This window comes from Coregonus clupeaformis, chromosome 3, assembly GCF_020615455.1.
Source record: "Coregonus clupeaformis isolate EN_2021a chromosome 3, ASM2061545v1, whole genome shotgun sequence".
Lineage (NCBI taxonomy): Eukaryota > Metazoa > Chordata > Actinopteri > Salmoniformes > Salmonidae > Coregonus > Coregonus clupeaformis.
The window spans coordinates 42548653-42576609 of record NC_059194.1 but is presented as its reverse complement, the minus strand read 5'-3'; the positions used below and the strand labels follow the sequence as shown (position 1 = coordinate 42576609).

Sequence of the window (27957 nt, the reverse complement as noted above, 5' to 3'; positions counted from 1 at the left end):
GCTCCACGCAAGATCTCACCCCGTGGGGTCAAAATGATCACAAGAACGGTGAGCAAAAATCCCAGAACCACACGGGGGACCTACTGAATGACCTGCAGAGAGCTGGGACCAAAGTAACAAAGCCTACCATCAGTAACACACTACGCCGCCAGGGACTCAAATCCTGCAGTGAAAGACGTGTCCCCCTGCTTAAGCCAGTACATGTCCAGGCCCGTCTGAAGTTTGCTAGAGTGCATTTGGATGATCCAGAAGAGGATTGGGAGAATGTCATATGGTCAGATGAAACCAAAATATAACTTTTTGGTAAAAACTCAACTCGTCGTGTTTGGAGGACAAAGAATGCTGAGTTGCATCCAAAGAACACCATACCTACTGTGAAGCATGGGGGTGGAAACATCATGCTTTGGGGCTGTTTTTCTGCAAAGGGACCAGGACGACTGATCCGTGTAAAGGAAAGAATGAATGGGGCCATGTATCGTGAGATTTTGAGTGAAAACCTCCTTCCATCAGCAAGGGCATTGAAGATGAAACGTGGCTGGGTCTTTCAGCATGACAATGATCCCAAACACACCGCCCGGGCAACAAAGGAGTGGCTTCGTAAGAAGCATTTCAAGGTCCTGGAGTGGCCTAGCCAGTCTCCAGATCTCAACCCCATAGAAAATCTTTGGAGGGAGTTGAAAGTCTGTGTTGCCCAGCGACAGCCCCAAAACATCAGTGCTCTAGAGGAGATCTGCATGGCGGAATGGGCCAAAATACCAGCAACAGTGTGTGAAAACCTTGTGAAGACTTACAGAAAACGTTTGAGCTGTGTCATTGCCAACAAAGGGTATATAACAAAGTATTGAGAAACTTTTGTTATTGACCAAATACTTATTTTCCACCATAATTTGCAAATAAATTCATAGAAAATCCTACAATGTGATTTTCTGGATTTTTTTTCTCATTTTGTCTCATAGTTGACGTGTACCTATGATGAAAATTACAGGCCTCTCTCATCTTTTTAAGTGGGAGAACTTGTACAATTGGTGGCTGACTAAATACTTTTTTTCCCCACTGTAGTTCGAAATGTTAGTGCCTGGAAATACAATTTAAAGTTTGGTACGGATAGTCCTCCTAAGTATTTCCCTTTTTGTAATTGTGTTAATTTTATCCGGTATCTTTTACCTTGCCATTTAAATGTTGAAACCGCACCATGAATTTTATCCCAATAGCCAGAAGGGGGAGCCATGGGAAGCATTGAACTACAATACGAGGCAATACCTTCATGTTGACATTAGATATTCTGCCGGTTAAAGCAACTGGGACATTATTTCATCTACTGAGGTCGGATTGAATTGATTTGAGTGTTCCGTTAATTAAAGTTTCAGGCAATGGTTTTATCAAAGGAAGGAAATACATCTACTCACAAATATTTAAAATGGGAAACAATTGGGAATTCCATAAATAGAGATGGAGTCCTCCATTTGGGTCTTGAGAGGCAGAAGGGCTGATTTGGGGATGACATGTCCCCGCCACATTCTGAAATTGCATTTTTATCCCCCCTAGTTTTATAATTGGAATGTGATACAAAACAAAGCATCGGTGTGCTTTAGGACCATGCGGACACCTCCGAGCAGTCGGGTAGGCTGTTTGGAGTGTTTATCCGACTGGATAAAAAATAATATATATTATGTCCCCCCCCCCACTTCTAAAACCAAAGTTGTGCCCCTGCCTTAACCACTCGAAAGTTAATGCCTAAACTTAATTGTAAAAAATTGATGTTTACTTTCACTTCATAAATAGATGTTTATCCCCGCCATCTGAAAGTCTGATTCTGAAGTGAGACCGTGATACCTTGTTGACTGGATAGACTTAGTCAGAAGCTTGATTTGAACACTCACATAAATTCACAGGCGCACATAAAGTATCGGCATAGACAACAACGTGACACATACACACACACAGGTGCACCAATGCACATACTCACATGTGGTTTCCACATCAAGAAAGACCAATTGCTTCTTTGTCTACACGGCTGTCAAATACCACACACACACACACACTGGACACACCTTGAAAAAGCAATTACTTATGACTACACGCCTGTCACATACAGTAGAGCATGCTGCACATGATATCCCCCTCCCCCCACACACAAACACACAAACACACTATTAATCATTTAGCAAATCTACATCCACCCATGGTTTATCATTCCCAATTACTGTTCTCTCCCCTAGTCATTTATGCAGACCTATCTTCCCCTGCTTCCCCCTGGCCGGCTATATTTTTTCGTTTCATCCCTTCTTCATCTGGATGCTAAACACACTGTCAGAGTCTCTCTCTGTCTCGCTCTCTCTGTGTGATCATTAAAGAGAGGCTCTGTGGTCTACCACTGCTGTCCTCTTGCACTGAGAGGTCTTTAAAGAGCCCCAGGGGATGAACTGAGACCAAGGTCTCATTTGCAGAAGAGCCCTGTTTACAATACAAAGGAAAAAAACACATTTATGCACAAATACACAGACAAAAGACACATTAAGAAAAACAATCGCAATTAATATTTAACATTTAAAAGATCATAAATCATTTTTTTTGAATTGCCCAAGAGGCACCAGAACATCCATTCTACGAGTTTTTTGTAAATTGTTCCACATATAAGGTGCAGCATAACTGAAAGCGCATTTTCCGATCTGTGTAAAAAGTGGGGGGATCTGAAGTGTAATGTAATTCATTGACCTAGTTTTATCATTAGTAATTTTATAAGAGATTAGAGATCTCAGATACAGTGGCTTGCGAAAGTATTCAACCCCCTTGGCATTTTTCCTATTTTGTTGCCTTACAACCTGGAATTGTTGTATCATTTGATTTACACAACATGCCTACAACTTTGAAGATGCAAAATATTTTTTATTGTGAAACAAGACAAAAAAACTGAAAACTTGAGCGTGCATAACTGTTCAACCCCCCAAAGTCATTACTTTGTAGAGCCATCTTTTGCAGCAATTACAGCTGCAAGTCTCTTGGGGTATGTCTCTATAAGCTTGGCACATGTAGCCACAGGGATTTTTGCCCATTCTTCAAGGCAAAACTGCTCCAGCTCCTTCAAGTTGGATGGTTTTCGCTGGTGTACAGCAATCTTTAAGTCATACCACAGATTCTCAATTGGATTGAGGTCTGGGCTTTGACTAGGCCATTCCAAGACATTTAGATGTTTCCCCTTAAACCACTCAAGTGTTGCTTTAGCAGTATGCTTAGGGTCATTGTCCTGCTGGAAGGTGAACCTCCGTCCCAGTCTCAAATCTCTGGAAGACTGAAACAGGTTTCCCTCAAGAATTTCCCTGTATTTAGCGCCATCCATCATTCCTTCAATTCTGACCAGTTTCCCAGTCCTTGCCGATGAAAAACGTGGTGGTGGATGGTGTTCTTGGGGTGATGAGAGGTGTTGGGTTTGCGCCAGACATAGCGTTTTCCTTGATGGCCAAAAAGCTCAATTTTTGTCTCATCTGACCAGAGTACCTTCTTCCATATGTTTGGGGAGTCTACCACATGCCTTTTGGCGAACACCAAACGTGTTTACTTATTTTTTTCTTTAAGCAATGGCTTTTTTCTGGCCACTCTTCCGTAAAGCCCAGCTCTGTGGAGTGTACGGCTTAAAGTGGTCCTATGGACAGATCCTCCAATCTCCACTGTGGAGCTTTGCAGCTCCTTCAGGGTTATCTTTGGTCTCTTTGTTGCCTCTCTGATTAATGCCCTCCTTGCCTGGGCCGTGAGCTTTGGTGGGCGGCCCTCTCTTGGCAGGTTTGTTGTGGTGCCATATTCTTTCCATTTTTTAATAATGGATTTAATGGTGCTCTGTGGGATGTTCAAAGTTTCTGATATTTTTTTATAACCCAACCCTGATCTGTACTTCTCCACAACTTTGTCCCTGACCTGTTTGGAGAGCTCCTTGGTCTTCATGATGCCGCTTGCTTGGTGGTGCCCCCTTGCTTAGTAGTGTTGCAGACTCTGGGGCCTTTCAGAACAGGTGTATATATATAGAGATCATGTGACAGATCATGTGACACTTAGATTGCACACAGGTGGACTGTATTTAAATAATTATGTGACTTCTGAAGGTAATTGGTTGCACCAGATCTTATTTAGGGGCTTCATAGCAAAGGGGGTGAATACATATGCACGCACCACTTTTCCGTTATTACTTTTATAGAATTATTTGAAACAAGTTATTCTTTTCATTTCACTTCACCAACTTGGACTATTTTGTGTATGTCCATTACATGAAATCCAAATAAAATCCATTTAAATTACAGGTTGTAATACAACAACAAAAACGCCAAGGGGGATGAATACTTTTGCAAGTATTTGCATTAATGCTTTATAGATAAATAACATAAAACGCTGCTCTCTTCTGGTGGTTAAAAACCCCCAACCTACTTCTAGATATAAGGAACAGTGGTGAGTTTTAAAACCAGAGCCAGTAATGAACCTCAGGGTTCCAAGGGTTAATGCGTGCATGTACATTTTCTTTCTATTAACAGATGATAAACAGGTTTTGTTTTTGTAAAATAAACCAATCTTAAACTTCAACTTTCTTACCAGCTCCGATATACAGTATGTGTTTTGAAAGACAACCTGTCATCTAGCCATATACCAAGAAATGTATAATAAGGAACTAGTTCAACTTCTATACCAGATGGGATGGTGTATTGCAGATGGGATGGTGTATTGCTGCAGATGGCTGTGGTAGCCATGCTGGTTAAGTGTGCCTTGAATTCGAAATAAATCACCAACAGTGTCACCAGCAAAGCACCCCCACACCATAACACCTCCTCCTCCATGCTTTACGGTGGGAACTACACATGCGGAGATCATCCGTTCACCCACACCGCGTCTTCCAAAGACACAGCGGTTTGAACCAAAAATCTCAAATTTGGACTCCAGACCAAAGGACACATTTCCACCGGTCTAATGTCCATTGCTCGTTTCTTGGCCCAAGCAGGCCTCTTCTTCTTATTGGTGTCCTTTAGTAGTGGTTTCTTTGCAGTAATTCGACCATGAAGGCCTGATTCACGCAGTCCCCTCTGAACAGTTGATGTTGAGATGTGTCTGTTACTTGAACTCTGTGAAGCATTTATTTGGGCTGCAATTTCTGAGGCTGGTAACTCTAATGAACTTATCCTCTGCAGCAGAGGTAACTCTGGGTCTTCCATTCATGTGACGGTCCTCATGAGAGCCAGTTTCATCATAGCGCTTGATGGTTTTTGCGACTGCACTTGAAGAAACTTTCAAAGTTCTTTACATTTTCCATATTGACTGACCTTCATGTCTTAAAGTAATGATGGACTGTCGTTTCTCTTTGCTTATTCGAGCTGTTCTTGCCATAATATGGACATGGTATTTTACGAAATAGGGCTATCTTCTGTATACCCCCATACCTTGTCACAACACAAATGATTGGCTCAGACGCATTAAGACGGAAATAAATTCCACAAATTAACTTTTAAGAAGGCACACCTGTTAATTGAAATGCTTTCCAGGTGACTACCTCATGAATGCTGGTTGAGAGAATGCCAAGAGTGTGCAAAGCTGTCATCAAGGCAAAGGGTTGTTATTTGAAGAATTTCAAATATAACATATATTTTGATTTGTTTAACACCTACTACATGATTCCATATGTGTTATTTCATAGTTTTGATGTCTTCATTATTATTCTACAGTGTAGAAAATAGTAAAAATAAAGAAAAATCCTTGAATGAGTATGTGTGTCCAAACTTTTGACTGGTAGTGTATGTATTTTCTTTACATTTACATTTACATTTTAGTCATTTAGCAGACGCTCTTATCCAGAGCGACTTACAGGAGCAATTAGGGTTAAGTGTGGTCCTCTGTAGCTCAATAGGTAGAGCACGGCGCTTGTAACGCCAAGGTAGTGGGTTCGATCCCCGGGACCACCCATGCACAAAAATGTATGCACGCATGACTGTAAGTCGCTTTGGATAAAAGCGTCTGCTAAATGGCATATTATTATTATTAAGTGCCTTGCTCAAGGGCACATCGACAGATTTTTCACCTAGTCGACTCAGGGATTAGAACCAGCGACCTTTCGGTTACTGGCCAACGCTCTTAACCACTAAGCTACCTGCCGCAAATAAACTGGCAAATAAAATCAATCAATCAATCCAAACTGTGCAGCAGCCAACTGATGAATGGAAAAATCAATATTTTACAAAACACCAAAAAGTGTAATGACATTTGGAAATTGTCAAGCCAAGCCTTCGATACTGGTTAAGCCTACAAGGTAGGGAGGGATGTATTTTCTGTTTGTTGAGATTGACATAGTCTATTTATTGTGGTGTTGAAAACGCAAACCATGATATTGAAGTGCCCGAAGTCAGTATGCTTTGTTTATTGGTTGTGTGGTGCATTGGCACAGAAACATGTTAGTGGAAAATATGTTACATATATTTTATACAAATACATAAATATAAATATGGCATAAACATTTTGAAAATCTGATTTCCCCCTAGCTGATCATTGTCTGCAGCCTCCTCTGATCGTAGTGTAATGAAACAGGCAGGAAGAGTGAGCTCGTATGTGGTGGTCAGCGAACCCTCAACCTTCTGGCCCGTAGGCCTGCGTGGCATCAACTGTGCCACAAAAGCATGCTGAAGTGGCAAAGTCGATATCCATATTTATAAACGCAGGGTTGTTATTGCTATTTGTGGTTTTAAACATTATTTTGAGTTAATTATATTAGGGGGGAGGGTGTTCAATTTATTTCACAGTACAAGGAGAGGGTCATGTGAAAATATTTGTTACTTTGGGGAGGGGGGTGCATTTTATTTATGGCACCTTGAGTTGGACCAGCTCCTCCCCCCCAGTAAATTTCAACTCTCCCTGTCTATTGTATGTTCTCTGCATATAGATATACTGCAAGCCACTGAAGGAGTGAAATGCACTAGCTGAGAGCTTCTACTTTCTGAGTTACATCAGACTGTTGCATACAAATGTAACGCCAGAGAGGAGGCTGGAATTTTTCTGCATACATACAGTGGGGAAAAAAAGTATTTAGTCAGCCACCAATTGTGCAAGTTCTCCCACTTAAAAATATGAGAGAGGCCTGTAATTTTCATCATAGGTACACGTCAACTATGACAGACATATTGAGAAAAAAAAATCCTGAAAATCACATTGTGTCAGGGCGTGTGTAGGTGTAGTGTAGGAAATCAAATGCAGGACGCCGACTGTAGGTTCCAAAATGCTGTATTACTGGCCCGACACAGGCAACAGGACAACTAAGCCCAACAGCTAAATTACGCACAAGGCGAAAAGGCAAATGCGCACAAACAGGTGCGACAAACGAAGTGGTGCACGAACAAGTGCAACTATGCTCCAGCGCAGTGGAGAACCTATGCTCAACCGAGCAAACACAACACTGACGAAAAACAATCATACACAACACATGACAAACACAACGAGAAACTTATAGGACACTAATTACGTAAAACAGAAACAGGTGTGACACAAACAGACAAAAGCAAACGAACATGAAACATCTATCGGTGGCAGCTAGAATTCCGGAGACGACGAGCGCCGAAGCCTGCCCGAACAAGGAGGAGAGGCAGCCTCGGCCGAAACCGTGACAGTACCCCCCCCTTGACGCGCGGCTCCAGACGCGCGCCGACTCCGGCCTCGGGGACGGCCAGGGGGACGCGGCGCAGGGCGCGTCGGACGCCTCCGATGGAACTCCGTCAGGAGCGACGGGTCCAACACGTCTCTCCTCGGCACCCAGCACCGCTCCTCCGGACCGTACCCCTCCCACTCCACTAGATACTGGAGACCCCCCATCCGACGTCTCGAATCCAAGATGGATCTCACGGAGTACGCCGGTGCCCCCTCGATGTCCAACGGGGCGGAGGAGTCTCCAAGATCTCATCTTCTTGGAGTGGGCCCGCTACCACCGGCCTGAGAAGGGACACATGGAACGAGGGGTTAATACACTTATACTCCACAGGAAGCTGTAATCTATAACAAACCTCGTTCAACCTCCTCAGGACTTTAAATGGCCCTACAAACCGCCGACCCAGTTTCCGACAGGGCAGGCGGAGGGGCAGGTTTCTGGTAGAGAGCCAGACTCGATCACCAGGTGCGTACACCGGTGCCTCACTGCGGTGGAGATCAGCGCTCGCCTTCTGACGTCGGAGGGCCCGCTGCAGGTGGACGTGTGCAGCGTTCCAAGTCTCCTCCGAGCGCCGCGCCCACTCATCCACCGCAGGAGCCTCGATCTGGCTCTGCTGCCAGGGTGCCAGAACCGGCTGGTAACCTAACACACATTGAAATGGGGTTAGGTTCGTGGAGGAATGGCGTAGGGAATTCTGGGCCATCTCGGCCCAGGGAACGTACCTTGACCACTCCTCCGGCCGGTCCTGGCAGTATGTTCTGAGAAACCTACCCACATCCTGGTTTACGCGTTCCACCTGCCCATTGCTCTCCGGGTGGTAGCCCGAGGTGAGGCTCACCGAGACCCCCAACCGCTCCATAAACGCTCTCCAGACCCTGGAGGTGAATTGGGGACCCCGATCAGCCACAATGTCCTCGGGCACCCCGTAGTGCCGGAACACATGGGTAAACAGTGCCTCGGCAGTTTGCAGGGCCGTAGGAAGACCCGGCATGGGGAGCAAACGACAGGCCTTAGAGAACCGGTCCACAACGACCAGGATGGTAGTATTCCCTTGGGAGAGAGGAAGGTCAGTTATAAAATCCACCGAGAGGTGGGACCATGGTCGTTGTGGAACGGGCAGGGGCAGTAACTTACCCCTAGGCAGATGTCTAGGCGCCTTACACTGGGCGCACACCGAGCAGGAGGAAACATAAACCCTCACATCCCTGGCCAACGTGGGCCACCAATATTTGGCACTAAGACAGTGCACTGTCCGGCCGATACCCGGGTGTCCAGAGGAGGGTGACGTGTGAGCCCAATAGATCAATCGATCCCCGACACTCGAGCGGAACATACTTCCGACCCTCCGGGCATTGTGGTGGACTAGGGTCGGTGCGTAATGCCCGCTCGAGCTCAGAATCGAGCTCCCACACCACCGGTGCCACTAGACACGACTCCGGCAGTATGGGAGTGGGCTCCACGAACCTCTCCTCCCCGTCATACAGCCGAGACAGCGCATCTGCCTTCCCGTTTTGTGACCCAGGGATGTAGGTGATCTTAAAAGAGAAACGGGTCAAAAACATACTCCATCTAGCCTGCCGAGGGTTCAGCCTCCTCGCTGCCCGGATGTACTCCAGGTTACGGTGGTCCGTCAAAATGAGGAAAGGGTGTTGAGCCCCTCAAGCCAGTGCCTCCACACCTTAAGGGCCTGTACCACAGCTAACAGCTCCCTGTCCCCTATGTCATAATTTCGCTCCGCCGGGCTGAGCTTCTTGGAATAGAAGGCACAGGGGCGGAGTTTAGGTGGCGCGCCTGACCGTTGTGAAAGCACGGCGCCAATACCGGCCTCAGACGCGTCCACCTCTACCTGAAATGGTAAAGAGGGATCCGGATGCGCCAGCACCGGGGCCGAGGTAAACAGGTCCTTCAGCCTCCCAAACGCCCTGTCCGCCTCGACTGACCACTGCAGACGCACCGGACCCCCCTTCAAGAGAGACGTGATGGGAGCTGCCACTTGCCCAAAACCCCGGATAAACCTCCGGTAGTAATTCGCAAACCCCAAAAACTGCTGCACCTCTTTCACAGTGGTTGGTGTTTGCCAATTACACTACGGCCGGCCTTCGGTCTACCTCCATCTTCACCCCCTGACGCTGACAACTGATACCCCAAAAAGGAGATCGACTCCTGGAAAAACAGACACTTCTCTGCCTTCACATACAGGTCGTGCTCCACCAGCCTCCGCAACACTCTGCGCACCAGGGCCACATGCTCGACACGGGTAGGTGAGTACACGAGAATGTCATCTATGTACACAACGACTCCCAGTCCCTGCATGTCCCTGAAGATCTCATCCACAAATGATTGGAAAACCGATGGAGCATTCATCAACCCGTATGGCATGACTAGATACTCGTAATGGCCCGAGGTGGTACTAAAGGCTGTTTTCCATTCATCATCCTTCTTGATGCGCACCAAGTTGTACGCGCTCCTGAGATCTAATTTCGTGAAGAAACGCGCCCCATGCAACGACTCAGTCATGGTCGCAATCAGCGGGAGTGGATAACTATACTTCACCGTAATCTGATTGAGACCACGGTAATCGATGCACGGACGCAAACCACCATCCTTCTTCTTCACGAAAAAGAAACTCGAGGACGCGGGGAAGTGGACGGCCGTATGTATCCTTGTCTCAGCGATTCGTCTATGTAAATCTCCATAGCTTTCTTCTCCTCCTGAGACAGAGGATACACATGACTCCGTGGGAGCGCAGCTCCTGCCTGAAGGTTTATCGCACAATCCCCCTGCCTATGGGGTGGCAACCGCGTCGCCCTCGCCTTACTAAACGCGATAGCCAAATCCCCATACTCAGGTGGAATGTGCAATGCGGGCACCTGGTTTGGACTCTCCACCGAGGTAGCCCCTACGGAAACACCCAAACATCTACCCACACACTGAGCAGACCACTCCATCAGAGCCCTCTCCTGCCACGAAATCACTGGGTTATGGGTACTCAACCAGGGCATGCCCAGCACCACCGGATACGCAGGAGAGTCAATCAGGAACAGCTGAATCATCTCCTGATGATCCCCCTGCGCACACATCCTAAGTGGCGCCGTGACCTCCCTGATCAAGCCCGTACCCAACGGACGACTATCTAGGGCGTGAACGGGAAAAGGAACATCAACAGGAATGAGGGGAATCCCTAACGCTAAACAAAACTTTTTATCAATAAAATTCCCAGCTGCGCCTGAATCTACCAGCGCCTTATGCTGGGCATGAGGTGCTACCTGTGGAAAACATACAGGCATACAGAAATGGGCAACAGAGAGCTCTGGGTGAGTGGGGCGCCTACTCACCTGGAAGGAATCCCCAGTGCGGGGCCTGTCGTCATCTCCCCTAGGAGGCCATCCCCAGCACCTAGCCGCGGTGTGTCCTCCCCGACCACAGTTGGTGCAGTGGATGGACCCCCTAGCCTGCCGACCCCTCCTCTCTCTAGCGCCAGCGCCCCCGAGCTCCATGGGACAAGGCTCGGAGGCGCTGGAGGGTGGAATGGACGGACCCTCCGCAAGACGTCCGCGGGTAGCCAGCAGGTTATCCAGCCTGATGGACATATCCACCAGCTGGTCGAAAGTGAGACTGGTGTCCCTGCACGCCAGCTCCCGACGGACGTCCTCACGTAGGCTGCATCGGTATAGATCGATGAGGGCCCGATCATTCCACCCTGCATCTGCCGCCAGAGTACGGAATTCGAGCGCGAATTCCTGGGCACTTCTCTTCCCCTGTCGGAGGAAGACCAGACGCTCCCCGCCGCTTTCCCCTCCGGGGATGGTCAAACACCGCCCTAAAGCGGCGGGAGAACTCGGTGTACGTGATGGTCGTGGCGTCGATCTTCCTCCACTCCGCGTTGGCCCACTCCAACGCTTTTCCCGGCCAGGCAGGAGATCAGGGCGGACACGCTCTCATGCCCTGAAGGTGCCGGGTGCACGGTGGCCAGGTATAGCTCTACCTGGAGCAGGAATCCTTGACACCCAGCCGCTGTCCCGTCGTAAGCCCTCGGGAGAGATAGTCGGACTCCTCGAGGTTCCGGCGCTGGAATGGCCGGGCTGGCCGATGGTGCTGGCAGGGCGGGCGGTGGTGGAGGCGAACCCCAGCCTCGGAGTGTGGTAATCACCTCCTGCAGGGCGTTCCCCATCTGCAGGAGTTGCTCTTGCTGGTCCCGAACCTGGGCTTCCAGTCTTGTCTGGGCTGCTTCGGCTCCTGCTGATTCCATGACTGGTTGTATGATTCTGTCAGGGCGTGTGTAGGTGTAGTGTAGGAAATCAAATGCAGGACGCCGACTGTAGGTTCCAAAATGCTGTATTACTGGCCCGACACAGGCAACAGGACAACTAAGCCCAACAGCTAAATTACGCACAAGGCGAAAAGGCAAATGCGCACAAACAGGTGCGACAAACGAAGTGGTGCACGAACAAGTGCAACTATGCTCCAGCGCAGTGGAGAACCTATGCTCAACCGAGCAAACACAACACTGACGAAAAACAATCATACACAACACATGACAAACACAACGAGAAACTTATAGGACACTAATTACGTAAAACAGAAACAGGTGTGACACAAACAGACAAAAGCAAACGAACATGAAACATCTATCGGTGGCAGCTAGAATTCCGGAGACGACGAGCGCCGAAGCCTGCCCGAACAAGGAGGAGAGGCAGCCTCGGCCGAAACCGTGACACATTGTAGGATTTTTAATGAATTTATTTGCAAATTATGGTGGAAAATAAGTATTTGGTCACCTACAAACAAGCAAGATTTCTGGCTCTCACAGACCTGTAACTTCTTCTTTAAGAGGCTCCTCTGTCCTCCACCCGTTACCTGTATTAATGGCACCTGTTTGAACTTGTTATCAGTATAAAAGACACCTGTCCACAACCTCAAACAGTCACACTCCAAACTCCACTATGGCCAAGACCAAAGAGCTGTCAAAGGACACCAGAAACAAAATTGTAGACCTGCACCAGGCTGGGAAGACTGAATCTGCAATAGGTAAGCAGCTTGGTTTGAAGAAATCAACTGTGGGAGCAATTATTAGGAAATGGAAGACATACAAGACCACTGATAATCTCCCTCGATCTGGGGCTCCACGATCGGTGAGCAAAAATCCCAGAACCACACGGGGGGACCTAGTGAATGACCTGCAGAGAGCTGGGACCAAAGTAACAAAGCCTACCATCAGTAACACACTACGCCGCCAGGGACTCAAATCCTGCAGTGCCAGACGTGTCCCCCTGCTTAAGCAGGACAAGCAGGCGAGGTGAGTAGTCATGCTGTACTTCGCTCCGCAGGTAATATGACACATTACATTACAACGGAACGATTTGATTAGTGTAATGTTGGCTAGCTACATAGTTGTATTTGTATCAAAGATAAAGGTGTAGTATAGAGTAACTATCGAGGTTAGCTAGCCAGCTATATTCGTTCGCAGCGACGCCGTTTTTCAAACAAAGTCAACACCGCAGCCATTGCTAGCTAGCCAACACTACCAGCACTGTAGCAACTAAATACAATATCCTTTTAGCCAGCTACATTCATTCGCAGCGACGCCGTTTTTCAAACAAAGTCATCACCGCAGCCATTGCTAGCTAGCCAACGCTACCAGCTGGCAGTACTATAGCAACTAAATAAAATATAATTTTAGCCAGCTACATTCGTTCGCAGCGACGCCGTTTCTCAAACAAAGTCAACACAGCAGCCACTGCTAGCTAGCCAACGCTAGCAGTACTGTAGCAGCTAAATACATTATCTTTGTGCTAGCTAGCCAATGTTTAATTATTGCTGTGTTATGAAAGGAACTAGACACGGACACAAATTATCCGTTTAGCGTGTTAACACACTATTGGTAGTTTGTTGTAACCAAGTATTGGTGCTAAACCGTGTGTTATTGGATGCTAGCATGCTAGTTAGCTATGGCGTCATAGTTAGCTAGCTGAATAAAGTAAGTTGAGTCTATTCCTTGAAACATTGAACCGCTGTAGCTTACAACAATTCTAATTTCTAAAGTGGAAGTTGGGAGAGTTTTATTCGGGTGTTTCAGTGAAACAATTATAGTTTCTGAGGTGGAAGTTGGGAGAGTTATATTTGGGTGTTGTGGTAAGGGAGGCCCCGCTTTCTCCTTTCCCAGATGTTTAGTTCATTTCATTCCGATCTCCTCTGCATTATTGTAGCCATTTGCTACAGCCTGTCAACTATGCCTCTGCCTATCCCTGTTATCTCCTCTCCGCACAGGCTACACAAACGCCTCACACCGCGTGGCTGCTGCCTCTCTAACCTGGTGGTCCCTGCACGCACCACACACCTGGAGTTCCAGGTCTCAGGCAGCCTCTGGAACTGCCGTTCTGCTGCCAACAAGGCTGACTTCATCCCAGCCTATGCTACCCTCCAGTCCCTCGACTTCCTGGCGCTGACGGAAACATGGATTACCACTGAAAACACTGCTACTCCTACTGCTCTCTCCTCGTCTGACCATGTGTTCTTGCATACCCCGAGAGCATCTGGTCAGAGGGGTGGTGGCACAGGAATCCTCATCTCTCCCAAGTGGACATTCTAAATTTTTCCCCTAACCCATCTGTCTATCTCCTCATTTGAATTCCATGCTGTCACAGTCACTAGCCCATTTAAGCTTAATATCCTTGTCATCTATCGCCCTCCAGGTTCCCTTGGAGAGTTCATCAATGAGCTTGACGCCTTGATAAGTTCCTTTCCTGAGGATGGCTCACCCCTCACAGTTTTGGGGGATTTCAACCTCCCTACGTCTACATTTGACTCATTTCTCTCTGCCTCCTTCTTTCCACTCCTCTCCTCTTTTGACCTCACCCTCTCACCGTCCCCCCTACTCACAAGGCAGGCAATACGCTTGACCTCATCTTTACTAGATGCTGCTCTTCTACTAATCTCACTGCAACTCCCCTCCATGTCTCCGACCACTACTTTGTATCCTTTTCTCTCTCGCTCTCCTCCAACACTACTCACTCTGCCCCTACACAGATGGTAATGCGCCGCCGCAACCTTCGCTCTCTCTCTCCCACTACTCTCTCCTCTTCCATCCTATCATCTCTTCCCTCTGCTCAATCCTTCTCCCTCCAATCTCCTGATTCTGCCTCCTCAACCCTCCTCTCCTCCCTTTCTGCATCCTTTGACTCTCTGTGTCCCCTATCCTCCCGGCCTGCTCGGTCCTCCCCTCCAGCTCCGTGGCTTGATGACTCATTGCGAGCTCACAGAACAGAGCTCCGGGCAGCTGAGCGGAAATGGAAGAAAACTAGACTCCCTGTGGACCTGGCATCTTTTCACTCCCTCCTCTCTACATTTTCTTCATCTGTTTCTGCTGCTAAGGCCACTTTCTACCACTCTAAATTCCAAGCATCTGCCTCTAACCCTAGGAAGCTCTTTGCCACATTCTCCTCCCTGCTGAATCCTCCCCCTGTGGATGACTTCGTCAACCACTTTGAAAAGAAGGTTGACGACATCCGATCCTCGTTTGTTAAGTCTAATGACACTGCTGGTCCTGCTCACACTGTCCTACCCTATGCTTTGACTTCTTTCTCCCCTCTCTCTCCAGACAAAATCTTGCGACTTGTGACTACAGGCCGCCCAACAACCTGCCCGCTTGACCCCATCCCCTCCTCTCTTCTCCAGACCATCTCCGGTGACCTTCTCCCCTACCTCACCTCGCTGATCAACTCATCCTTGACCGCTGGCTATGTCCCTTCCGTCTTCAAGAGAGCGAGAGTTGCACCCCTTCTCAAAAAAACCAACACTTGATCCCTATGATGTCAACAACTACAGACCAGTATCCCTTCTTTCTTTTCTTTCCAAAACTATTGAGCGTGCCGTCTTTAGCCAACTCTCTTGCTATCTCTCTCAGAATGACCTTCTTGATCCAAACCAGTCAGGTTTCAGGACTGGTCATTCAACTGAGACTGCTCTTCTCTGTGTCACGGAGGCTCTCCGCACTGCTAAAGCTAACTCTCTCTCCTCTGCTCTTGTCCTTCTAGACCTGTCTGCTGCCTTTGATACTGTGAACCATCAGATCCTCCTCTCCACCCTCTCCGAGCTGGGCATCTCCGGCGCGGCTCACTCTTGGATTGCGTCCTACCTGACCGGTCGCTCCTACCAAGTGGCGTGGCGAGAAGCTGTCTCCGCTCCACGTGCTCTCACCACTGGTGTCCCCCAGGGCTCAGTTCTAGGCCCTCTCCTATTCTCGTTATACACCAAGTCACTTGGCTCTGTCATATCCTCACATGGCCTCTCCTATCATTGCTACGCTGACGACACACAACTAATCTTCTCCTTTCCCCCTTCTGATAACCAGGTGGCGAATCGCATCTCTGCATGTCTGGCAGACATATCAGTATGGATGACGGATCACCACCTCAAGCTGAACCTTGGCAAGACGGAGCTGCTCTTCCTCCCGGGGAAGGACTGCCCGTTCCATGATCTCGCCATCACGGTTGACAACTCCGTTGTGTCCTCCTCCCAGAGTGCGAAGAGCCTTGGCGTGACCCTGGACAACACCCTGTCGTTCTCCGCTAACATCAAGGCGGTGACCCGATCCTGCAGGTTCATGCTCTACAACATTCGGAGAGTACGACCCTGCCTTACACAGGAAGCGGCACAGGTCCTAATCCAGGCACTTGTCATCTCCCGTTTGGATTACTGCAACTCACTGTTGGCTGGGCTCCCTGCCTGTGCCATTAAACCCCTACAACTCATCCAGAATGCCGCAGCCCGTCTGGTGTTCAACCTTCCCAAGTTCTCTCACGTCACCCCGCTCCTCCGCACACTCCACTGGCTTCCAGTTGAAGCTCGCATCTGTTACAAGTCCATGGTGCTTGCCTATGGAGCTGTGAGGGGAACGGCACCTCCGTACCTTCAGGCTCTGATCAGTCCCTACACCCAAACGAGGGCATTGCGTTCATCCACCTCTGGCCTGCTGGCTCCCCTTCCTCTGCGGAAGCATAGTTCCCGCTCAGCCCAGTCAAAACTGTTCGCTGCGCTGGCACCCCAATGGTGGAACAAGCTCCCTCACGACGCCAGGACAGCGGAGTCACTCACCACCTTCCGGAGACATCTGAAACCCCACCTCTTTAAGGAATACCTGGGATAGGATAAACTAATCCTTCTACCCCCCCCACCTAAAAAAATAGAGGGTGAATGCACCAATTTGTAAGTCGCTCTGGATAAGAGCGTCTGCTAAATGACGTAAATGTAAATGTAATGTCCAGGCCCGTCTGAAGTTTGCTAGAGTGCATTTGGATGATCCAGAAGAGGATTGGGAGAATGTCATATGGTCAGATGAAACCAAAATATAACTTTTTGGTAAAAACTCAACTCGTCGTGTTTGGAGGACAAAGAATTCTGAGTTGCATCCAAAGAACACCATACCTAATGTGAAGCATGGGGGTGGAAACATCATGCTTTGGGGCTGTTTTTCTGCAAAGTGACCAGGACGACTGATCCGTGTAAAGGAAAGAATGAATGGGGCCATGTATCGTGAGATTTTGAGTGAAAACCTCCTTCCATCAGCAAGGGCATTGAAGATGAAACGTGGCTGGGTCTTTCAGCATGACAATGATCCCAAACACACCGCCCGGGCAACGAAGGAGTGGCTTCGTAAGAAGCATTTCAAGGTCCTGGAGTGGCCTAGCCAGTCTCCAGATCTCAACCCCATAGAAAATCTTTGGAGGGAGTTGAAAGTCCGTGTTGCCCAGCGACAGCCCCAAAACATCATTGCTCTAGAGGAGATCTGCATGGAGAAATGGGCCAAAATACCAGCAACAGTGTGTGAAAACCTTGTGAAGACTTACAGAAAAAGTTTGACCTGTGTCATTGCCAACAAAGGGTATATAACAAAGTATTGAGAAACTTTTGTTATTGACCAAATACTTATTTTCCACCATAATTTGCAAATAAATTCATGAAAAATCCTACAATGTGATTTTCTGGATTTTTTTTCCTCATTTTGTCTGTCATAGCTGACGTGTACCTATGATGAAAATGACAGGCCTCTCTCATCTTTTTAAGTGGGAGAACTTGCACAATTGGTGGCTGACTAAATACTTTTTTTCCCCACTGTACTACATACTGTACATAGACTACATCTCACCTAGAGTTCAAGCACATACAGTAATATGACAAAGAACTGACCTTTAAAAATCACCAACCCAATCTTCTAGTACATTTCCTCCATCTCCTTTTCCACTCCTCCATCTCCTCCATCCCCCACATTTTCTTGACTCATCTCTCCTCTTCTCGGCTTTCTCACCCAATTAGATCCTCCCATTCCACGGAAGACAGCTGCAAATTGGAGTGTTGTGACTGAAATGACTCCTCTGTCCCTCCTGTGTGTGTGTGTGTGTGTGCGTGTGTGTGTGCATGTGCGTGTGCGTGTGTGAGTGTGTGCATGTGTGCGTGCGTGTGAGTGTCTGTCCTTCTCAGACCTATTCTTAGATTTTAATCTCAGGTCTGCATTACCTCTGTTTTGTGGGGTCACATGGGTCATGCTCAGTAGGCACAAAAACAGGAGATAATGTTTGGAAACAGATTGAAACAACAAAGGTGTGTGAATTACAGGGCTGTGTTATCTAGGAGACCATCATCAGGGTGACTCAGTGACTGTTGATGAGCTTAGAACATATGGGAGGACACAAGTGGTCATTAGATAGGAAAGCTCTGTATGTTTCATTATTCAAAGCATGTGTGTGGTCGCCGTGTCTGTGAATGTGGGTCAGACGTGAATAATCACAGTGACTCTCCAAACAGCACTATAATAAAACAAATTCATCAGGGGAAGAAATGTTTTACCAATCAGAGAACTAACAAAGCTTGCGGCATGGCGACGAGCATTGCTGTAGATGATTAACTCCCCATGTGATTGACCTTGACAACTTTATTCTCCTCTCTCTACTATGAGACACTAACACACAGTACAAACTCAACACTAGCTGAAATTCTCTCTCTCTCTCTCTCTCTCTCTCTCTCTCTCTCTCTCTCTCTCTCTCTCTCTCTCTCTCTCTCTCTCTCTCTCTCTCTCTCTCTCTCTCTCTCTCTCTCTCTCTCTCTCTCTCTCTCTCTCTCTCTCTCTCTCTCTCTCCTTTGCTAACATCCGTAATACAGGAAGGAACAGATGTGAGACGAAGCTATAAAGAAGTGATGGGCTATAACAGGCCCCTCATCATTCCTAAAGTTCGGTATATGTTTGTGTGTGTGATCCTCTGGGAAATGATCTGAGACCAGAGTGCAGTCCCCTCATGGCTGGCAACAGATGCTGGATATGCTAACCCCCTTTAATACCCCTATAACAAGGTCACTCACCCACAGAGATGGGAAGACAGAGCTATTACTGTATGGGACACACAAACACACTGCCATGCTATGGCACACTTCTGGGTATAGAGGGAACAAGGCCCGCCAACCTAACTCCACTTCCATCTAATTCACAAACATTTTGAAAGTTAACATGCCAGTATGTGTGTAACCATTCAAATAAATTACATGACAGAGGACTCAAGGCACGGAGGCAGCTGTAGCACATAAAGGTGTTACATCCCCTATTAAAAATGCTCTAGATAGACAGTTGGTCTGAATCCACAGATTAGACAGTGGCAGTCTCCAAGAGCATGTTTAAATTAGTCTCTGTCACTTTGTCATTCTAATTCATTATAACCACAGTTATTTCTGATCTACAGTCTCCTCACACTGTCCCTTTACTCTCTTCACTTCTTTCTCACAGGTACTCCCTTCTCTTAATCCTTAACAGGCCTCTCTGTTGTCGCCGCTCTCTCCTCCATGACTTGTCAACCATCTTGTCAAGTCTCTCCTCATCCCCTTTTTTTATATCTTTGTCTATTGTGTACTCCTCTTCTATTGTGTACTCCTCTTCTATTGTGTACTCCTCTTCTATTTTGTACTCCTCTTCTATTGTGTACTCCTCTTCTATTGTGTACTCCTCTTCTATTGTGTACTCCTCTTCTATTGTGTACTTCTCTTCTATTGTGTACTCCTCTTCTATTGTGTACTCCTCTTCTATTTTGTACTCCTCTTCTATTGTGTACTCCTCTTCTATTGTGTACTCCTCTTCTATTGTGTACTCCTCTTCTATTGTGTACTCCTCTTCTATTGTGTACTCCTCTTCTATTGTGTACTCCTCTTCTATTGTGTACTCCTCTTCTATTGTGTACTCCTCTTCTATTGTGTACTCCTCTTCTATTGTGTACTCCTCTTCTATTGTGTACTCCTCTTCTATTGTGTACTCCTCTTCTATTTTGTACTCCTCTTCTATTGTGTACTCCTCTTCTATTGTGTACTCCTCTTCTATTGTGTACTCCTCTTCTATTGTGTACTCCTCTTCTATTGTGTACTCCTCTTCTATTGTGTACTCCTCTTCTATTGTGTACTCCTCTTCTATTGTGTACTTCTCTTCTATTGTGTACTTCTCTTCTATTTTGTACTCCTCTTCTATTGTGTACTCCTCTTCTATTGTGTACTCCTCTTCTATTGTGTACTTCTCTTCTATTGTGTACTCCTCTTCTATTGTGTACTCCTCTTCTATTGTGTACTCCTCTTCTATTGTGTACTCCTCTTTTTCTCTCTCTTTCCTCTGCTCTTATCCTCTATAATCTCTTATCTCTCCTCTCCTCTTTTCTTGCATGTGTGTGTGTGTGTGTGTGTGTGTGTGTGTGTGTGTGTGTGTGTGTGTGTGTGTGTGCGCATGCTTGCATTTGAGTCACCAATTACACTATGCTGTGAGTTACAAAAACTGTCAAAACATACTTCCCTATTCCTGATTTAGATGTAATTACATGACCCAGAACATTACAGGTCGATCAAACATAATTACATGATTGTCTCTTTATTTTACTGCATTCTGCCGTAATACTTCTGCCTGTTTCTTTTCTTTTTCTTCATCTTTCATTTCCCTCTATTTTTATCATCACTCTTTTCAGGTCTCAGAGCAGTTGACATCACTACTAGCGCACCGCTAACTAGCTAACCATTTCACATCGGCTACACTACCATTTCTCTCAATCTGTCTTCCACTCTAACCCAATATGAAATGTTCTCCCTCTCATCATCCTGTCCGTCTCTCTCTCTCTCTCTCTCTCTCTCTCTCTCTCTCTCTCTCTCTCTCTCTCTCTCTCTCTCTCTCTTCTCCTCCTCTTCCTGCTACAATTATCTTAAACCTTTCATCTGTAAAATAACTCGCCTCCTCCTAACCTTTCACTTCAAAGGTTCCGCAGGGCAGGCTGTTCTCCACCAATGACTTTGGCCTAGCCGACTATTACCACCGTAACACACTCACACACGCAATCACTCGCATGCACACAAGTGCACGCGCATGTACAGGCACACACACACACACACACACATGCAGACGCAGGTGCGCTCGCACGCACACACACACACACACACACACACACATGCACACAGGTGCACATGCACGTACATGCTCCCACACCTAGGCACACACACACACACACACACACACACACGCAAACACAAACCCTCCCTTGTTAAGTCTGTTTTTCCTGTGTCTCTCTGTCTGGTCCTTTGGCTCCATAAATACTGATGAAAGGTAAATGTGGGGTACACTTTTCTGTTACCGTGACGACAGACAGAAGACGAGTGAAGAGAGCAGGTCCATGAGAGGAATGCCGCTTTCGTGTGTGTGTGCGTGTCTCAAAGACAATACAAAAGAAACATTGATCACCTCGGGACACATACTATTGATGTCTGTCTCAGCAGACAGCCTTGGGATTGTAACACTCTTTCATAGACAGTATAAGGACCATATGAACCAGGGATTTCAGTCTATCCTGCATTCTTTTCAAACATTGTCGAGCAGAGGAGGCTGGTGGGAGGAGCTATGGGAGGACGGGCTCATTTTAATGGCTGGAATGGGACAGTATCAAACACATCAAACATATGGAAACCACGTTTGACTCCGTTCCATTAATTCCATTCCAGCCATTACAATGAGCCCGTCCTCCAATAGCTCCTCCCACCAGCCTCCACTGCTGTCGAGATGTGTGACGGCGTTCACCACTCAGCTGTCCCCACTGTTACATACCTGTAGGAGAGAGAGACAGAGAGAGAGGATGAAAAGGGAGGGCAGAGGAGTGATAACAGTGCAAATGCTTATTGGATCTGGTGCCAGTTGCGTAAGGTCAGGGCCCTGTATTTCATCGCAGATGCATTTTGTGTGTGTGTGCGCGCATGTGAGCTTTCATACAGTGTTTGTGTGTGCGCACTTTCATTCAGTGTGTTTGTTTGTGTGTGCGTGTGTGTGTTTGTGTATTCGTGTGTGTATGTCTCAACGTGGGTTGTGTTTAAAATGCCTGTGTATCCAGGCCTGTCAGAGGTCTCTGGTGACATGTTACAACATACTACCAGCAATATTCATCAACTATCTCTGCTCATCAAGCCTCTGTGGGGGGTTGGGGTCCAATCAGTTCATTTTAATGTGAGTTCAATGACAAAACACACTCACACTGAAAAACATACATACCATACATACCACCCTGCAACCCACAGCAGCATCCCACTGCTGCTTGCCTCTGAAGCTAAGCAGGGTTGGTCCCTGGATGGGAGACCAGATGCTGCTGGAAGTGGTGTTGGAGGGCCAGTAGGAAGCACTCTTTCTTGTCTAAAGAAATATATACTGTATATGTCCCAATGCCCTAGGGCAGTGATTGGGGACATTGCCTTATGTAAGGTGCTGTTTTTAAGGATGTTAAACGTGTGTCCCATGGCACTTATGGGACACACTGGCCCTCATACCATCATGGCCACCTAATCATCCCCAGCTTCCAATTGGCTCATTCATTCCCCCTCCTCTCCCCTGTAACTATTCCCCATGTCGATGCTTTAAATGAGAATGTGTTCTCAGTCAACTTACCTGGTAAAAAATAATATGAAGAGGCAGAAAGTTTCAGCACAAACATTGCACCATTATTGTACGTTTAGTTCGATCGATTTGCCTTCCCCCGTGTTTGAAATGCCTACATGTTTCTATCGAGCTAATTAAACCCTCAAGTGTTTGGAATTTTAAAAAATCGTTATCCAGGACTGCTACACAATCCCCCATGACATTTTCTTGTGTTTAGTATGCCAAGATGGGGTCTGCGATAATCACACTCACATTGTGGAGTCACAACATTAATTAAAAATGACCTTTTGGAGGCGGCAATTAGCCAGCCTAGGCTCCACTCCCTCCAAAACAAAAGCGTAGAATTAACAACAGTTAACAGATATCAACAGCCATGTCTATTATCAGGCTGGGGTCTGGGTAAAGCGGTTCAGATGCAGGGAGATATAATCAGTCAGGATCACAACAGCATTATATAATGGGACAGAATGCTGAGGAGGAGACAGACGGCGTGCACAGCTTAATCTGGTGAACAATAACCTCTCACGCTTATGGGCAATCATTATTTACCGCAAAAGATGCTTTCAGCTAAAGCTCCTGGACTCCAAAGTGTTCATGGACAGTTGTTCTTTGCTTTCTAACTCTACAGTAGCTCAACATTTGACTGAACCAGCTTTCAAAATCTTGACCCTTGCCTCACCTTCTCCCAAACACTTTCATTATCCAACCCTTCTCTAAAAGCCTATGCTAGCCTTGACTTCTGCACTTCAGTCTTACATCTTCCCCACTGGGCAAAAACTGGTTGAATCAATGTTTTTTTCAAGTCATTTCAACAACAAATCTACGTGATGACATTTAATCAACATTACATTAATATTTTTTACTAAACTTATTGGAATGCTCTGTGCTCTGGTAAGCGTGACCAAGGTTGTTGGCTGGATTTTTTGGTATATCAGAAACTCTGTGTTTTCAGACTTGCTTTCTTCCTCGCCAAACGTAGACAATTACAAAAAGTGAGGGGAACTTTTAATCTGGTAGGATACAGTGCATTCGGAAAATATTCAGACCCCTTCCCTTTTTCCACATTTTGTTACATTACAGCCTTATTCTAAAATTGATTAATAGTAATAATAATAATCCAATATACACACAAAACCCCATAATGACAAAGCGAAAACAGGTTTTTCGAATTTGTTTCTAATTTATAAAAGACATTTATTTAAATAAGTATTCAGACCGTTCGCTATGAGACTCGAAATTGAGCTCCGGTGCATCCTGTTTCCATTGATCATCATTGAGATGTTTCTACAACTTGATTGGAGTCCACCTGTGGTAAATTCAATTGATTGGACATGATTTGGAAAGGCACACAACTGTATATATAAGTCCCTACTGTTGACAGTGCATGTCAGAGCAAAAACCAAGCCATGAGGTCAAAGGAATTGTCAATGGAGCTCTGAGACAGGATTGTGTCGAGGCACAGATCTGGGGAAGGGTACTAAAACATTTCTGCAGCATTGAAGGTCCCCAAAAACACAGTGGCCTCTATCATTCTTAAATGGAAGAAGTTTGGAACCACCAAGACTCTTCCTAGTGCTGGCTGCCAGGCCAAACAGAGCAATCGGGGGAGAAGGGCCTTGGTCAGGGAGGTGACCAAGAACCCGATGGTCACTCTGCTATAGCTCCAGAGTTCCTCTGTGGAGATGGGAGAACCTTCCAGAAGGACAACCATCTCTGCAGCACTACACCAATCAGGCCTTTATGGTAGAGTGGCCAGACGGAAGCCTCTCCTCAGTAAAAGGCACATGACAGCCCGCTTGGAGTTTGCCAAAAGGCACCTAAAGGAAACAAGATTCTCTGGTCTGATGAAACTAAGTTTGAACTATTTTGCCTGATTGCCAAGTGTCACGTCTAGAGGAAACCTGGCACCATCCCTACGGTGAAGCATGGTGGTGGCAGCATCATTCTGTGGGGATGTTTTTCAGCGGCAGGGACTGGGAGACTAGTCAGGATCGAGGGAAAGATGACCGGAGCAAAGTACAGAGAGATCCTTGATGAAAACCTGCTCCAGAGCACTTAGGCGAAGGTTTACATTCCAACAGGACAACGACCTTAAGCACACAGCCAAGAAAATGCAGGAGTGGCTTCGGGACAAGTCTCTGAATGTCCTTGGGTGGCCCAGCCAGAGCCCGCACTTGAACATCTCTGGAGAGACCTGAAAATAGCTGTGCAGCGATGCTCCCCATCCAACCTGACAGAGCTTGAGAGGATCTGCAAAGAAGAATGGGAGAAACTCCCCAAATACAGGTGTGCCAAGCTTGTAGCGTCATACCCAAGAAGACTCGAAGCTGTAATCGCTGCCAAAGGTGCTTCAACAAAGTACTGAGTAAAGGGTCTGAATACTTGTAAATGTGATATTTAATTGTTTTAAATTAAATAAATCTGCTAAAATTTCTAAAAACCTGTTTTTGCTTTGTCATTATGGGGTATTGTGCGTGGATTGATGAGCAAAAAATACAATTCAATCCATTTTAGAATAAGGCTGTAACAAAATGTGGAAAAAGTCAATGGGTCTGTATAATTTCCGAATGCACTGTATGATGAAGCTTTGATGGTATGTTGCCTAGAAAGGGTGAGTGTGAGTAGGATGCTGCAAATCTGTTTTCCCAAGGCAGGGGGGTATACTACAAAGCAGGATCAACGAGTTAGCCAGCTGACTTTGATAAACAACCAGAAATAACTACTGATTTTCTGGTTCATTAAACTTAGATATGTGTTTTTGGTTGTTAAGGCAATTACACCATGCCCATTTCAAGCTTAGCCATTTTTTTTTTTTTTTTGAAAGTTAACTAATTGATACTGCTTCATAGTATACCCCTCAGGAGGGCATATAGGGTAGGATGGCAACTGACAGACATCTGTCTCCTCAGAGCCAGAGGTTATGTTGAGCATTTCATTAAACCCCATTATACCCCAGCTAATGGAGAGTTAATGAGGACAAGCTCGGCGGAGCGTCCTTCAAGTCTGGCTCAGGGGAGACTAATCGCTGCCTGATTTCCTGTCTGGGAGGATGGGACTTTAAACGTACACCTTACGAATCGACTGATGCTTGGGAGACCGGACCACATGCAGGAGACCTGGAGGGTCGAGAAAGAGAGATAGAGAGGGGGGAGAAAGACTGTGCATAGACAGATACAGAGAAAGTATGGTGCTCAGTATGGCAGAGAGAGGAATGTCTTTGCAGTGTATCACTTCTTCTATTGCTTCCTTCAGTGATGGATTGTCTTTTGCTTTGTGAATGTATATCTGTCCCAACAGGTCCAGGTGCCCGTTGACTGAAGAAAGTTCCCAACCAACAGACCACTTTAACTACAATGACATTCAAAGTAACGGTTACAGAAACGTTAAACTTTTTATGTGGTTGTCGCTCTGGATATAATAGTTTGTTAAATGACCAACATGTAGTTGTAAGTGTAAATATTAACACTTGCAACGCATGTACCGAATAAAAAATACAGGTTAAATGGGTTTCCATCACATTTTCATCTCTAATAATGGTTCTCTCACAAAAATGTTTGCATTATATAGTGAGTGTGCCCACTCTTGTATTGGCACATGCGCTCTAGCGAACAGCGCTATCTGCACGCTGTTGGCTACAACGCACGTATAACCTACAGGATGAGATTATTATTATTATTATGGACAAAAGAGCCAGTGTATAACAGGCTATGAGTACTTCCTTTAACCTGTCACACATGCAGTTTATTAGGCTACAAATTAAATAAATTATGATGAACTTCACTGGGTGGTGAAAGTGCAAGGTGATGAGTTTGATGCTCCTTTCCAATAAATATCCAGGATCTTACTCTAGTGACATGATAATCAATGCTTGGCTGCCATGTGTAAACGTTATATTGACTACTTTATTTTGTGGTGCCTAATTTAAGGGTAAAAGTGTTAATCTGTAATCTACTAAATGCTCTTAATCTATGAGCCTGAGATCGATTGCTCTGGTCTCCACCCAAGTTCCCGGGGAAATCGCGGTCTTTTCCTCATTACACTAAAGTTCTCAGTGAGAAAACATAACTGCATCACTCTCGTGATTATTTCTCCCCTTTTTCAGGTACGTTATTGATATAAAACAGAGTTAATTTAAATGTAATAACTTGCTAACATGTCAAGAGTGTTTAAGGTGTGTTTTAGTAACATATTGAGTAAGTTAGAGTTAAGTTTGCAGAGTATAATATGTGCGTGAGTGGAGCCCCGCTCGGTTGCAGCGAAGAATAGCTTTGTACTGAGAGTAGTTGCCATTTTATGTTAATTGTGAATGAACATGTACGCTGTTAATAATATATTTTGCGGTTATTTGTATAATGTGTTTCGAACACTTTATTGACATTGTTGATTAATTTAGTTATGGTTTATTTTATTCATTTTAGTCATTTAGCAGACACTCTTATCCAGAGCGACTTACATGAGCAATCAGGGTTAAGTGCCTTGCTTAAGGGCACATCGACAGATTTTTCACCTAGTCGGCTCAGGGATTAGAACCAGCAACCTTTCGGTTACTGGCACAACGCTCTTACCCGCTAAGCTACCTGCCACCCTCGTTTACTGAGCTAAAGCTACTTTATGCTTGACAAATTTCAATATTGAAATTAGTATATGTTTCAGTGAATTACAGTGTATGCTGTTGTGACTTGAAAAAGCCTTGTACCCTACAAAAATATATATTTCCTGTAGATATGTTGTTCTGTAAAATGTGGTATTTTTGTAAAATGATTACACTAAAGTCCTCAGTGAGGAAACATAACTGCATCACTCTCGTAATTATTTCTCCCCTTTTCAGGGGCGTAACACATGCTTTCTCGACGAGTCATAGTGGGAGGACCACACAACATGTCATCGCGTGACTCCAAGTTTACTTTGAAATGATGGTTATTATATCAATATTTGAGCATAAAAGCGTTTCCACCGACATTTCTCGCATAATTCATTTTACAGACACAAAAAGATCCCACCTTGTCCAGCGTATTTTGTTTTGTCAATTTGTTTTGTTTCCATCAGGCCTGTCATTACACTTTACTCGCACAAAAAGGTTGGATGGAAACCTGGTTACTGATACATTTTTTGTTGTTTTGGCTCTGTACTCCAGCACTTTGGGTTTGAAATGATATAATGACTGTCAGCTTTAATTTGAGGGTATTTTCATCCACATCGGGTGAACTATTTAGAAATTACAGCACTTTTTGTACATAGTCCCTCCATTTCAGGGTACCAAAAGTATTGGGACAAATTCACTACTTTGTCCGAAAGTAGTCAAAAGTTAAGTATTTGGTCCCATTTTCATAGCACGCAATGACCACATCAAGCTTGTGACTCTACAAATGTT

General features: G+C 46.0%; 1 protein-coding gene across 1 annotated transcript in view; it reads right to left on the bottom strand.

Annotated features, from left to right (window-relative positions):
* Positions 1–19424: 19424 nt before the first annotated feature.
* LOC123482170 (DNA-directed RNA polymerase subunit beta''-like) overlaps positions 19425–27957 on the bottom strand; it is an 81512-nt gene continuing 72979 nt past the window's right edge. Inside the window, exon 2 of the mRNA XM_045208938.1 lies at positions 19425–20242. Within this exon, the coding sequence (XP_045064873.1) occupies positions 19425–20242 (818 nt within the window). The remainder of the gene's footprint in view (positions 20243–27957) is intronic.